Source organism: Typopeltis vanoorti, chromosome 15, assembly GCF_054136105.1.
Source record: "Typopeltis vanoorti isolate ZY-2024b chromosome 15, IOZ_Tvanoo_1.0, whole genome shotgun sequence".
In the NCBI taxonomy this organism is placed as follows: Eukaryota; Metazoa; Arthropoda; class Arachnida; order Uropygi; family Thelyphonidae; genus Typopeltis; species Typopeltis vanoorti.
Window position 1 is genome coordinate 44,183,873 of NC_143563.1, and position 16,128 is coordinate 44,200,000.

At 33.9% G+C, this 16,128-nt stretch overlaps 1 protein-coding gene across 1 annotated transcript in view; it reads right to left on the reverse strand.

Annotated features, from left to right (window-relative positions):
* Positions 1–393: 393 nt before the first annotated feature.
* The window catches only part of LOC150098720 (uncharacterized), an 18,464-nt gene continuing 2,729 nt past the window's right edge, over positions 394–16,128 (reverse strand). The window contains exons 2-7 of the mRNA XM_090405162.1: positions 15,476–15,541; positions 14,331–14,425; positions 12,181–12,254; positions 8,885–9,116; positions 7,557–7,650; positions 394–809 (exon numbers count right to left, since the gene is read on the reverse strand). Coding sequence (XP_090261288.1) covers positions 563–809; positions 7,557–7,650; positions 8,885–9,044 — 501 coding nt within the window. The 5' untranslated portion in view covers positions 9,045–9,116; positions 12,181–12,254; positions 14,331–14,425; positions 15,476–15,541 and the 3' untranslated portion in view covers positions 394–562. The remainder of the gene's footprint in view (positions 810–7,556; positions 7,651–8,884; positions 9,117–12,180; positions 12,255–14,330; positions 14,426–15,475; positions 15,542–16,128) is intronic.

The window sequence follows — 16,128 nt, forward strand, 5'->3', positions numbered from 1 at the left end:
CTCTATGATTCCAAATGGTGTCCCTTAGGATATAGCGCCTGGAGCAATGGAACCACTCGCTCTACTCAAGCTATGACGCTCATTTCACAACGCGAAAAGTGTAAAGATTATTATTATTTCAAGTAGTTTCAACATAGTTATGAAAATCTGTTAGTAAGCAGGGCCGTACTTACACTTTTCCCGAGGCGGGCGGTGCCCAAGGCGCTAGATTGTTCTGGGGGCCCCCCTTCTTTAGTGTTTGGTGGCCTTAAGTTGGCTCGAATATTTCAAGTCCCCAGCTAGAGACGCGTGCGCTTGTGCATAAGTACGGACCTGATAATAAGTATTCATTTGCAAATGTACTTAGCTTTAATTTGCATCATAATGTTCGAATGGTAAGTGACACTACTGCACTAACATTGTAAGAGTAGGTTTTTACTAATTTCTAAGACAGTTTTACATTACGTAAACCAAATTATTAATTTCTGTAATTAACTTATTTTAATTGAGTTTGATTTCCATGATTCATGTAGCGGAACAAATACCATTTTAAATGCTCAACTATCTATCTCTGATGCAGGTGTTATGTTATGTAAAGAACTGGAAGCTTGCCATTGAGAACAAAATCTGAAGCTGATTTATAATATAAAAGCGAGTCTTTCCAGGTTTCCAGATATTTCATCTCCACGCTATCCAGGGTTATACAGCTCGTATTCTTTTCAGTTGATTCGCTAGCAGAAACGGAGGACTTCACCATAATAAGGCTGTTTTCCACCAAATTAAGTAACCAAAGTAAGTTTGTGTATGGGTCATAATTTTCCCAGCGACCTCTGAAACAGTAATAGAAAAATAATATTTCCATGCGTTAAAAAATAAAATAACAAATAAAGTAATATAAAGTAAACTTGAATTTTATTCAAAAACATATTTATTTAGAGTCTCTGCCATCCTGTAAGTTATATATCTCTCTCTCTCTCTCTCTCTCCTCATCATCATCTCAAAACAGTTGGTAAACAAAACACAAATTTAAAAGAATCATCTTCATCAATAGTAAGATTCTAATCTAATTTTTTTTCTATTCCGCTAATTCTGAGCAACATTAAGTTAAAGGGATAATAAATCCCTCGTTATTTTAAAGTTGGATACGAAACTCGGAGATCGAAATCTATTGGAATCTAAGAGTTTCATGCCGAAGAACTATCGGCGAGTCCAAGCGTAACTCAACACCTGGGTAGTACAACACTAGGGCAACTCGGAGCAAAGGTGGAACAAGCTCCATCACTGTCCTTAATATTTTCTCATAATGTAAACTCAGCTCCTAGGAGATGTATTACTGTTTTACATTATGAGGAGAGGTCACTACCCAGACCGGTTTCGACCTTTATTGAAGTCTCATCAGTGAGTAGGTAACCTGGATAATATCAAGGTGGATAATACCAATTATCCCCTTAACTTAATTTACGCCGCCGGAAAAATAGCCTCTTGGCTCTTTATCTGAGCAATATTTTTTTTTTTTTTTGTTTTAATAATTTCAAAGCTCCTAATTTGTATCAAGGGGATGTATCGTATGAGTTACTTCGTAACACATTAAGCATTCTACTCAGTGGCATAGCCAGAGCTTTTGCCGCCCGGGGCGGCCCCTGCGTTTGCCGCCCTTCTCAATACACACCAAAAATACTACAAAACGTCAAAATGTATTGGGAAATAAATTAAAACACTATATTTATTTTTGAAGTAAAACTTATTTTCAACATTCTAAAATGTTATATTTTTTACTTTTCTGTTAGCAAACTCGTCGATGCCATTGGCGAAGTCCATTTCATTGTAATGTAGGTAATTCGTAATCAATTTTATTTAGAAAAACTCCACTCCCAACTAGCAACACTTACAGCAATTGTGAGGAAAATTCGCAGTAGTATTACAATATTTGGAAATGAGTTCTGCAGACTGTATTTTAGAATTAACTGTAAAAGTTCAAAAAGGTTCAAAGTGCCGTCGGGGAGGGTCTCCCCCCCCCTAGCTACGCCACTGATTCTACTACATATTTATAGAAACGTTCTGATAAATACCTAGAACATGGTTCTACCTCAATTCCTTGATTATAATAATTACAAATTTTCAGCACACCCTCGTATTTATATACACTATCTACCAATAAGTGTCCAGACACTTTAGCAATTTACAACTGACACCAGCAAGCGAACCCTAATATCGGGTATGTCCACCTTTGAAGGAGGCTTTTCACCAATGTGCGGCAGACATCAGGTGGAATTTGTCTCCATTCCTCCATCAAAACAGCACCGAATTCAGCGACAGATTGAGGACATGCTGCTCTGGACCTCAATCACTGCTCCAATTCGTCCCACAAGTGTTCAGTGGGGTTGAGGTCAGGACTCTGCATAGGCCAGGGATTGTTTAACACCCATCTCTTCATACCATTCCATAACAGCTGCAGCTTTGTGGAATGGGGCATTGTCATCTTGATATAACACAGGTCTGATTCATAAAACTCCACAGTGTAGACAGCACCTGATTATCGAGAGTACCTTCATGAAACCACGGACAACGACCAGTGGTCCCACTCCAAACCAGTTGAATGCACCCCACATCATTATTCCTCCACCACCGAACTTTACTTTGGGTACAACACACTGTGGTGACAAGCGTTCACCAGGTTCCCTCCACATACCCTGCCATCAGACTGGAGACAGATGAACCTTGATTCATCACTCCAGAGTACCGTTTTCCACTGGTCAATTGTCCAGTTCACACTCTTTGCACCAGGCCAGACGAGCCACCTTGTTCGTTGTTGCGATGTTCGACTTGTGTGCCCCTACTCTTCCGTGGAAGCCCAGTAAATGAAGTTCTTTTTGTACAGTATTAGTGCTCACCATGGTGTTACTGGCGCTCTGGAACTCATCACGGATGGTATATGCCGATTGTAACCGGTTTTTGTGTGCAACACCCGTTTTAACACACTGCTATCCCTGTCAGTCATCATCGCCGGCGACCCTGGGTGTTTTCCTGCACTAGTGATGCCAAAACGTCTCCATTTGTTGGTCACAGTGCCAACCGTTGATTTTGGATGCTCCAGTTGAGCGGTGATGGCATGTATGGACATGCCACTAATCTGACAGTCCATGATGACACCTCTCTAGAAGTCACTGAGTTCAGGTGAATACCATCTGCATTCAATTGCTTCGATGAAATACTGCTTCCTACTCTGTACACAGGTTATTATGTTATTAACAAACCTGGAATGTTCCATAACTTCAAATAACAGGGGTGTTCTGACAATTATTGGTAAAGTGTGTGTGTGTGTGTGTGTGTGTGTGTGTGTGTGTGTGTGTGTGTGTGTGTGTGTGTGTGTGTGTGTGTGTGTGTGTGTGTGTGTGTGTGAGAGAGAGAGAGAGAGAGAGAACAGGAAGTAAAACCTCTCACTGATAAATTATAACTTAGAATAAAATATTTCAAAAAATCTTAATCTAAATTATTTTGCTGCAAGTAATAACTACTTTTTAAAAAAATATTATTACTATTATTACATGACACCCAGAAGGATTCACGGAAAGATATTCCATACCATCCCACAACCCACAGTCTACACTTATAATCTTATTAACAAACCACACTTTCGGACCATAGAGTATTTGTTAGCCGAAATACTCTCCAACTGGAGTATCGAGAATTTTAAGAAGGTTTTGAGTGCACCACTTCAAACATTCGAACTATTCTAAGGATATTTTCTTTCATGCTTACATGGTGATCACAGTATATTATGAAAAATTATGGATACAACTACCGTGTTAGAGTAAAACTTTACTTTAATATCAACCAAAATATACATTCGACGTTTCGACCTTCACACAACTACCGTGTTAGAGTAAAACTTTAGTTTAATATAAACCAAAATATACATTCGACGTTTCGACCTTCACATCAAGGTCATCTTCTGGAGTATACGTATATACAAAGAAACAAGCTGCTGTACAATTCATTACATGACATGCTAAAGTTACTCAGTAACTTTAGCATGCCATGTAGATTGTAATTCAGCTTGTTTCTTTGTATATATACGTATAATTCATTACTGTACAATTCATTACATGACATGCTAAAGTTACTCAGTAACTTTAGCATGCCAAGTAGATTGTAATTCAGCTTGTTTCTTTGTATATATACGTATACTCCAGAAGATGACCTTGATGTGAAGGTCGAAACGTCGAATGTATATTTTGGTTTATATTAAACTAAAGTTTTACTCTAACACGGTAGTTGTATCCATAATTTTTCATAATATATTCTATGGATAGGAGGATTCGGGATTTGTATAGAGATAAATGGGTAAGTCATGAGAAAAATGAATGCCTAGTTTTTCATAGGTTGAGAAAACTAAGTGTCATGTTTATTATTCTAAAGTCACAAGTATACGATTGAAAATTTATTTAATTATGACTGATTAAACTACAGATATTTTAGTGCAAGTATCTTGAACCATATCTTGAACATCTATCAGTGTATTACGGTCAGAAATTAAAAATTAAAAATGAAGGTATAGATTGGAATCTCGATTTTTTTTTTAAAAATTACATAATTAATATTATTAAACCGTATAGTTCTTAATAATAATTTCCCAGAATTTTTGCATGGAAAGTTCGTAATTAAGGTTGAGATTTAAGCGATCTGAAAGCACGTCGGAACTTTTTTTAAAGAGACTTTCATATTTATGGGAACGTCTGTGTAATAATTGGGTGTCATTCCAAAGGATTCTGTGGCTAGTATTAGTCATCCCATGTCTTATTATACCGTTTTTTTTTTTTTTTTTTTTTTTTTTTTTTGCGTTTCTTGGAATAATGTAGGATTATTGTTCCGAAATGCGTTTAGAAACAGATCGGCCAGTTTGATTTAAAACATCAATCGGATCACTAACTATTATTCAAGTATACTCACCTACTTCGACATCATCAGAAGAAGACATTAAGGAGTTCTATATAGATTTGCAAAAAGCAGTACAGCAGACATCAAGTCAAGATCTCCTAATTGTAATGAGGGACTTAAACGCAAAAGTAGGCAAAGACGGGATACCTGGCCAAGAGTAATCAGAAAGTTCGGATATGGAGAAAGCAATGAACGTGGGAAAAGACTGCTAAACTTCTGCTCAAATAATAGACTAACAATAACCAACACTCCCTTTAAACATCCAAAACCCCCAAAGAAAATGGACATGGATATCACCAGACAGACAAACCAAGAATATGTTAGACTATATTATTGTAAACCAAAGATGGAAATCAAGTATCCTAAATTGCAGATCCTTTTCTGCAGATTGTGGATCAGACCATAAGCTAATATTAGCAAACCTAAGAATAAAGTTAAAATCTGGAAACACTTTTAGAGTCAAAAGGAGACTGAATGTAAAAAAAAACTACAAGACAACAATATTCTAAGAAATTATCAACTAGAACTAGACAAAAACCTAAAGGAACTACCAAAACAGAATATAAACATCGAAGAACATTGCTGCAAATTAAAGGAAATAATATTTAATTCGGCAGAAAAAATAATAGGTTATACAGAAAGACAAAGTAAAAAGGAATGGATCTCGAATGAAGAAAAAGATTAAGCGACAAAGGAAAAGAATGAAACTAAAACAGAACTATAACAGAAATGAATATAATAGATTAACCAGAGAAATTAGAAAACTAGTTAAAAGAGACAAGAATAATTAGAAGAAAAATGCAAAATGGCAGAAAAGCTATCAAAAGAAAATAACCTTCATGAATTATATAAAGAAATAGACCAAATTAGCTAGACACGGACAATAAAAATTATAATGATCAAAAACAAAGAGGTACAACTAATTGAAAGTAAAAAAAAAAAAAAAGAATGGCCAGAAGGGAAGAATATTTCAAAGATTTATATAATAAAAACAGCTCCCAGGACATTACGATTCCAGCCACTGAAATGGAAGAGGAAACAAATATCTTTACCAAAGAAATAATAGCACACAGCATAGAAAAACGCAAAACTAGGAAAGCACCTGGCATTGATCAAATACATGCAGAATTCTTAAAAGCAAGAAAGGAACAACTTTTGGAACCATTCAAAACATTACTTGAAAGGATCTACAAAAACGAAGCAGTGCCTACTGATTAGACCAAATCAGTCATAACTCCTATATACAAAAGGAGATAAAACAGAATGAATAATTACAGAGGCATTAGCCTCTTCAGTATTCCAAGTAAGGTTTTTACGAAAGTACTCCAAAAACAAATTAAGCCATATATAGAACTGGCACTAGGAGAAGAACAAGCAGGTTTCAGACCAGGGCGAAGCACAATTGATCAACTATTCACACCTTAAGACAGCTAATAGAAAAGACACTAGAGTACAACCAAAGTTGCTACATAAATTTCATAGACTTTCGTCAGGCATTTGATTCAATCCGTAGAAGAGAACTATGGAAAACTATGGAAGAATTTGGAATTCCCAACAAAACCATAAGAATAATAAAGAATCTGTATGAGAAATATGAAAGTGCAGTACAAATGGAGGACACCTTAACCAACTGGTTCCACACAGAGAGCGGAGTAAGACAGGGATGCAATCTGTCACCAGACCTGTTCAATCTTACACTGGAAGAAGCAACCAATAAGGTCTTAAACAATGAAGGCTCCGGAATCAAATATATGGGGAAAATGTAACACATTTAAAATTTGCAGACGACATTGCATTACTTACAAGCACAGAAGAAAATCTACAGCGAATTTCTGATAAAATAAAGGAGTGTATAAAATCAGGATTAAACATATACACAAAACAAAAATTATGCAAATAGGAAAAAGAAACACTAATCTGAAAATTGAAATTGATAGTAAGAATCTAGAGCAAGTAGAAAACTTCACTTACCTTGGAGGAGTTATTGAGTACAATGGTGAAATTATAAAAGATATAAACAGACGAATCAGTCAAGCATCCCAAACTTTTGGACGACTTAACAAAATATGGAAGTCAAGAGTTATCAAACAAGTAACAATAGTAAGAATCTTTGAAACAATGGTCCTCCCAATACTCCTCTATGGAAGTGAATGCTGGAATCTCAAAAAGGCTGAAGAGAAAAAATTATTAGTTACTGAAATGGGTTGGCTAAGAAGATTACTTGGAGTATCTCTGCTAGATCGAATAAGAAAAGGCATAAGGAAACGACTAAAACAAGAAATAACAATAATAGACAAAATTCAAGAAAGAAGACTGCGATGGTTTGGCCATGTGACCAGAATGGGAACAGAAAGACTACCATCTAAAGCCCTGAGTGAACTTAGTATAATAATGAATAACGCACCTTTATCCTTTAATATCATCGTCAAATCTGTTGGTGGATTAGTGGTGAGTGAGAACATGGTATTTTTGCATATGAAAAAGAGGGGGTAGACGATAGAATAGAGCCTAAGTCACAGTCAACTCCTCGCCTCGATTGAGTTCAACTAATTATTTATGGTTTCTTTGAGAAAAACAGTGATTGTTTTAACGTGCGTACTTTAAAAATGTTTGGTGGGTATGAATATAACATAACTCACCCGAGTAAACCCTTTATGCGTTTTGAAGTTTTAGGTTGTTCATTGATTGACAGTGCGTCATCTTCCATGTTGACAAAACTGGTGGCATTTCGACCTGAAAGAAAATAAAAACCAATTAAGTGATGGTGATCTTGTGATGTTCAAAAAAGAGAAATTGTTATATATATTCAGAATTTTTACTTAATAACTATCCATCTTCCAGAAAGCAAAAAAAAATATTGTAGAGTGTTGTTATGTATTCAGAACCATAATTGTTTTCTTGCTAACCATCGTGCATAGGTCTAGCAGCTGTTTCGAACTATTGATCCTCATAAAACAAATTCCTCATAATTTAAATCAGGGCTGCCAAACCTTTGGTAATCCGAGGGCGGCATCATAATATGTATTTAGTAATTTGATGAGTAGCAATGATACAACCTGGATAGCTCAACAAACGAACAACACTAATCGCGCGCTCCCGTTCCCCGTGAGCGGCCAGAGCATGCGCGTTGGAACAAAACAGTATAAGAACGCTTCTTTGGCACATCTAATATTTGAATGACACGTGGGTATATAGTGATGTAAATACACCATATAAAATTACCAACATCGTGATTATCGATTAGTGATAGAATTGAAATATCTAATACGCATTCGATTTAAATGGTTATTTTATTTTTCTCGCTCGTGAAAATCAAAAAATACAGGCGTCCCGCACAAAATCGCACCGCGGGTCGCATGGGGCCCGCGGGCAGTGCTTTGGACAGCCCTGATTTAAATTCTTTTTTCCTTTTTTTTTTTCCTCAAAGAAGCTGAGCAGTCTCTAACCATCGTGTGGTTTAGCAGCTGTTTCGAACTTTGATCCTCATCAAAGGCCAGGTAGAAATATTCTCAAACCTTTTCATCTCTTTTCCCTCAATTATGATTTACGCACCTTCTAAAATTCACTTTTACAAATTTTAAATCTCAAGGTATTGAGAAAAGTATCTTACTTTTCTCAATACTTTTCTCACTATCTTTTAAGTAGTGCAATGCCAAAGCAACTCTCATATCAGTTGATGTAAAAACTTTTTGTTTCAAAGCATTTGTTTTGTAACTTGGTTATAAAAATAATAATGTATATTCATTGTCTTTTCTTTTAATAATAATATTTCACGAGATTAAGAAAGCTGCTTGCTGCCTATAACAGCATTTCTATACGCTATTTCAAGAATATCATATTTCTCTAAGCATTTTATTAATTTTTAAATTAAAAATTAAAACTCAAAGGTGGATTTTTTTTTTTTTCTTTGAAGAAACCTCATGTAAATAATAGCGTTGTTAAGACTGCTAATAATATGATTACTTACCAAGAGACAATCGCGATACTGAAAAACCAGTAAGGGTAACTTTTAATCCGAAAGTATGTACAACCAGTAATTTGTCTTCTAAGAAAAAGTCGATGCAACTTGCTTTCGTATTCTGAAGGAGAATATTATTCAGCTCTAGCTTCCGATGCTCGAATTTCATGGCGACCTCTGCTACAGCCAAACTACATGCGACTTGGCATACAATGCTTACAGCCTGTCGTGGCTGTAACTGCTGAAATATATTTACATTTATTATCGCATATCCATGATCTATTATAGCTATTATCGTGTGTGTGTGTGTGTATATATACAGGGTGTTCGGGATAAATTTGACATATTTATAATTAATTATATTTTTCCGTAAGTTACATGTATTAACACACACTTCTCTTCATTTAAAAGTTTGGACCCTTCTTCATTCATATACAAGATGTCAGAAAGGATGGATAGCTGGAACCCACCTGAATCATGGAAGAGAATAACTTGTATCATGATGATTCGTGCCCGCCATCAAAATAAGGATATTACGACTGCTGCCCAATGCTCCCTGAATACAGTAAAAACAATCAGGCATGAACTAGAGACTTGCAATGGTGACTACGAGGATGTAGCAAGAAGAAAGATCCCTAGCAGACGATCTGATTGCGTTCGTACAGCAGAATTCCTCGCAAATCTGCAGGAACAGGTGTTGAAGAACCCTGGCATTGGAATTCGGGCTTTGTTCGTGGAGTTGCTAACTGTAGTCAAGCCCTGGATAACAAGGGTAGCCAATGGTAGGCCATATGTATGGCAGCAGGATTCGGCCCCTTGCCACACCTCTGGGAAAAGTCAAAAATGGTTGTCTGAAAATTTCTACGACTTCACCAGTCCAAATGTTTGGCCTCCAAACTCCCCAGACCTTAACCCCATGGATTATTTTGTATGGGGCGCAGTTGAAAAAGACACCAATCGCACTTCCAGTAATACAAAAGCCCAGTTAATGGATAAAATTAAAACAGTTTTTGCGGCCCTTCCCAGGGAGACTGTAGCATCAGCTTGTTCGAGGTTCCGAAGCAGAATTAAAGCTGTGATCGATGCTAATGGTGGTTATTTTGAGTAAATCTTGTTGATAGTATTGTAATTAACTCTGCCTGTAATGTTTTTTTGTCAATTCATTAAATTTAATAGATACAAAGAAGATTTTCTTTTTCCTTACGAAACTGTCAAATTTTTCCCGAACACCCTGTATATATATATATATATATATATATATATATATATATATATATATAAATATATATATATATATATAAATATATATATATATATATATATATATATATATATATATATATATATATATATATATATATATATATATATATATTATTTAAATCTTATTTTATAATTTGTTTTTTCAGGAATGTTTATTAAAATTATTCCTAAATAACACGTTTTTAAACAGACATATATACAGAATTCACTAATATTCTGCTTGCGTTTACAAAAATTGCGTTTTTTTAGACACTATCTGGGATTGAAATTGAAACTACATACGTGCATTTAAGTGAATTTTTGTTACATTTATCCTTTGCTCCTTGCATACAAATATTAGTAATGTGATAAGTACTGGAGCAAGGTGCACTCTTTCGAACTTTGTACTGGAAACCTTAGGTAAAGTAATACATGCAATGCATTTTATCATATCTTTCATGCTAATCAAATAACCTACTCATAGCCCACACACAGTAGTTTTATATATATATATATATATATATATATATATATATATATATATATATATATATATATATATATATATATATATATATATATATATACAACTTAACGCCTAATAACCAGCTAACATGGCTGAATATACACTCCTAACTCCTACTACAATTTTTGTATTCTTTATATGCAAGGTAATTTGAATTTTTATTATTCCGGATAACGGATAAAAAAAAAATAATAATAATAATACAAAAGTTATAATGTTATGAATTGCCTAGCCATTTTTTCCTATGTGTCTAAATATATATTTTTATTTTGCCTACCTTTGCTCCTAGAAATAGTTCTTGAAAGCAAAAATTGAAATAACAAATTGTAATAGTATCCTAAATGGCAATTTCGTTATTTCATTCTAGCAGTACAGAATTATTAATATCAGTTCATTTTTTTTTTTTGCCAATAAAAATGATCCAATTGAAATCAGAACAGAAACGTGAAATCCTATACATTTTATATTTTTATTAAATTCAATCTAGCTAGAGCTGATTTATTGCAATATGTAATTTCAGTACTTTTGTTTTCTTTGTGTCCCTGAAAACGGCCAATCGCAGTAAAAGTTGAAATAGCTTGGGATGGGAAAATGGATACCTAGTATCAGTTAAAATCTATGAAACCAGAGTCCTGGAAATAATTTGACGAACTTACAGACAAAATGAATCTAATACATGCTTACGCATTTCGCAAAACACATATAAAAATAGAACAGTCATCAAACTTTTATTCTTAAGTATTGATTACACTATTCATCAAATTTTTGTGTCGGATATTTTTAGATGATCTATGTGTATTGTTTACGAACTTATAAAAATGAAAGTAGAATTTTTCTGTCTCCCGTTTTAAATAAATAGGAGTTAATATTTTCGTAAAGTAAGTAATTTTCTCTCCACTTAGCCTTATCTGAAGGATTAAGGATTTGCTTCTGCATTTTAAGTTCCAACATGCCACTGTATGCATGCACTCATGTTCACGACATACCCAAACAAGAAGAACATGCTTGATGTTCGTGTTTTATTATTATTATTATTATTAGTAGTAGTAGTAGTAGTATACAAAAACACTCAAATACATAGGCCCAGACGACAAGGAAAGAAGAACAAAATATTTCTTTATGTTTTTCCTGTCTGAAATTCTTTATAGATACTATCATATTGTTACACCAAATCACTGAGTTCATACCAGCTGTTGCTTAGTTAATAATTATACTAACAATTTCCTAACTGTGCAGGAAAGCGTGGTTATGTTTTGTGAATTTAAAAACCCAATTTGAACCCAGATTTTTCTAACCGAAAAGCACACACACACACACACACACACACACACACACACACACACACATATATATATATATATATATATATATATATATATATATATATATATATATATATATATATATATATATATATATATATATATATATATATATATATATATATATATATATATATATATATATATATATATATATATATATGCAGTATATATATATATATATATACTACTTAAAATGTATGCAGTTTCTTTACTTTGAAGGTATTAAGAGGCTGTCCTCCGTGTGATGTTTCCAAGATGATGTAGAGTTGACTTTCGTCATATACATCTGAAAAGAAAAAAAAAATATTTTCAGCTGACGAACGTATAATAATAATAATAATAATAATAATAATAATAATAATACCCTTATGTTATGATTAAATATTTAGGCAATATCTTTAAAATTGTCTTTAGATGGTCATTTCTATTATCGATAAAACATGATTCTGTATACATTAAATGCAGAAAGCATACTGTTGTTATTTTTTTTATTAGTGTAATCCATCAAATATACGTCGGAGTTTATCACATTAAGGACTTCAGTGTAACATACTCATAAAGAATTGCACGTCTTAGAAAACAAAAAAGAAACTGTATATTGCTATCAGTAACGGGAGCGATAAGTAGAGTAGTGAAGATAATATCGCTCTTGAGACAACGTCAAGAGCAAAAGGAGAATAAAGTGCGTTATATTTTACGCTCCAAGTTTACCGTTTTTTGGGTTTTTTTAATTCTTTAGTGTTTTCTTAGACGCAGAACCATGATATGTTAACAGTAAATATCGACTTTTACTTTTCGTGAATTTCTATACAGTTATCTGAATCCTAACAAGAAAAAAATGTGGCCTCTCTCCCAATCCTTGTTTCCTATTTTAATGAGGGGAAAATGTCATTAAGTTGTATGCAAATCTTACTCGCAAAAGGCTGTAAGCCTACTGGTACATTCAGTGTTGGAAGTTGGATAAGGGTTAAGATAGTTCAGAAATCGAACTATGGAACTTTATTTTTTCAAGCCACTTTAGGCATACCATAACATAATGGCAGTCTCATCGAGCGAAGAAGATTATGCTACGTAAAATATGCAAAAAAAAAAAAAAAAAAAATTCTTAGTTTAAAACCTTATAGAAATTCTTCACATCGCAGGATAAATGAGTACAGGTCTTCACAACCAAAAGGTAAACGGACATTATATTACTCCTCCTATCCTATCCTTCTCATTCGTCCTAAGACGGGTTGAGTCCCCCTACTAATGAGGGGTTACTGGCGTATTAATGCAGCCGACTCGCCACTCCTCTGCTGCATCCCCCCTAAGGGCGATATTCATGATTGTAATCCGTCTGTGTTCAAGAGATGAAAAACCCCAGATAAACTGGAGGAAAACACCCTGCTGTCCATGCCCAAGACCGGCTAACTTGGCTATGGCTGAGGAAGATCCTTCAGTTCCTCACGCCGTCGACGGGAATCGAACCTAGGACGCACCTTCCCCAGGCATATGGATCCGAAGCGCATAGTCACTAGGCTAACCGCGCTGACATTATATCACTAATAGCAGTATAAACGTCAGAAGCACAACGATTGAAATATAGCCATATTAAATAGATTTTCATATAATAAAGTCCCATTAAAAATGAGAGAAAAATTAACCTCTTCAGACCAAAATTTAATTCGTGGATATTTTAATAGAAATTTAATAATAAAAATAACAATGAATCCAGGCTTTCAGGGAAGAGATTATGACAGACAAGTGGCATCATTTTTAGCCTTAAAACCTAACAGGGGTGTCTGAAATAGCGGGAATTCTTCAGTCGATATTGTTGAGCTACTGGATTAAAAATCCGATTTTCCAGGAAGAAAACTTTACATACAAAACTCGACCAATTTGGGAATCTAACGAAATAAATACCCAAAAAATGTTCTTAGAATCGAATCTGTAGTAATGGTCATTCTTCAGGCATTCTACTATGGAGTCAAGGACGTTTCTACAGAATTAGGTAGGTCGTAATATCCCAAAATCCATTCCGAGCTGAACAATCAGTGGAGGAACTACGATTTTGTCCTCTTTCCCCCAAAACTTCCATTGACCCCTTCCTTCTCTCTCTCTCTCTCTCTCTCTCTCTCTCTCTCTCTCTCTCTCTCTCTCTCTCTCTTTCTCTCTCTGCTCGCTCTCTCATTGCTGGATTTTACAGCAAGGAAGTTACGCTGCTAATTAGGAATTCTGCTGTTTAATAGCTTCCTTGATAAAGGACATCTAAACAGCAGAAACCACAAAAGGTAGATATACACCCATTTGTTTTAATTTAATGCTACATTTTGAAAAAAAAAAAAAGTTTAACTCAATATAATAATAGGAAGAAAATGCTTACCTCTCGATGGCAGGTTGGAAAGTTTTTTATAAATAGCTGATTCCTCTTCAGCTTTGTATAATTCTAGTGGGTACTTCCCCTTGACAACAGATGCGCTATATTTGTAGAAATCACTATATATATATATATATATATATATATATATATATACAATTATGCATCCAATTTTAATAACATGAAAAGCAGCTATGTATGGCTAGGAACCGTTAGACCATGTCGAAAATATTAAATATGTGATTCAACTTTCTTGTCAAATAATCAAAGAAAGGTATACATATACATACATATTTTCAAATACAAATATATAATACATAAATACATGTAAATAGCTGTTTATACGAAAATATCTATGTTTTAAGATGTCTCTTGCATCAGCAATTGTAAACCATAGATACAATCAAAAATTAAAATATAAATCCTTTGACCCCTTTATATTTTTCAAAGGGTGTAAATGAAACTTTTTTAATCCCTAATTTTCGAAATGAGTATTGAGTTAATTTGTAGATGAGAGCGTGGGATGATAATCGTCGCGATCTTGTGTTCCTAATCCTAATTAGTGTTATTGTGGAGACTGTACGGCCGATTTTCTATCCTTCTATCCTACGTTTTTATAGATTAACTCACTAGGTAATTGGTTAGGGAAGGGGCAAGTGCCTTGAAAAAAAAAAGTTTCACTAATTAATTACTAGAATCGAAACTGTAATCTTTCTTCTGCCAATCTAGCATCCTGAAGTGTTGCCAGGAGACAAAACAATCACCTAAGGTGAGAAGTAGGCGGGAATTTCCTGAAAAAAAATGGAAGTTACCCCTGATAATTTCCGAGAGTCATATCTGATCCAAAATTGTAAGGTATTCACAACTTAATTGACATCATGGATTTTTAATCTTTTTTCATTGTTTTACCACTAAATGAAAACCACAAAAGATTACATACAACCAGTGGCTTGGTTCTTATGCTTTTCAAAACAAGTTATTCAATTAAAAACGCAGTTTTGATGCGTATCGTCGCTTACAATTCTGCATTTGTATTTTATATTCCATAACATAGAAAATTCCTGATGTAGATTATTTCTGAATAGAGAACTCCTATTATCGTAACATTGTCTATTTTTTTTTTATAATCAATAATTAATCTGTTTTCTTACCGTTTTAAATGGATGAAGTTTTCACAATAATTTTCGCCTCCTTTAACACTAAGGTTTTTCAGGTACCTGTTGAGAAATTGATAAATTATCTTTGTTGTTTGTTTTTCTTTCAATGCATGCACTATTTAGTTGGAAAAGTATAAGCTACAAACAGTTTCTGGATATCTTGGGCAACAAGGTGTTATTCATACAGCAGTGACCAAGCAAAATAAAATTACATAAATTGTAAACAAGCAATAGTTTCTGAAAGGGAATTACGTATACAAGAACTCTTGTTAGGTTCGCTGTATATGAATAGCGAAATATACATTTATAAACATCACACACACACACACACACACACACACACACACACACACACACCAAACGATGAGCATAAATTAAAATTTTTAACATTATAACGCAACTACAATCTCAAATGCTTTTACTGTATGCATAATAATAATAATAATAATAATTTTTTAAATATTTATTTTCCTTCAAAGAAATTGCATGTACACAAAAGTATGTAAACAAAATTAACTCTATAATACAAGCGTAACGTTTTTTTACAATATGTATAATTGATATATGTATATTAATAATAATAATTTTAATAACAATATTAATAATAATCTTATGGGGCTTCCAAAATTTTTTAACACTCTTTTACA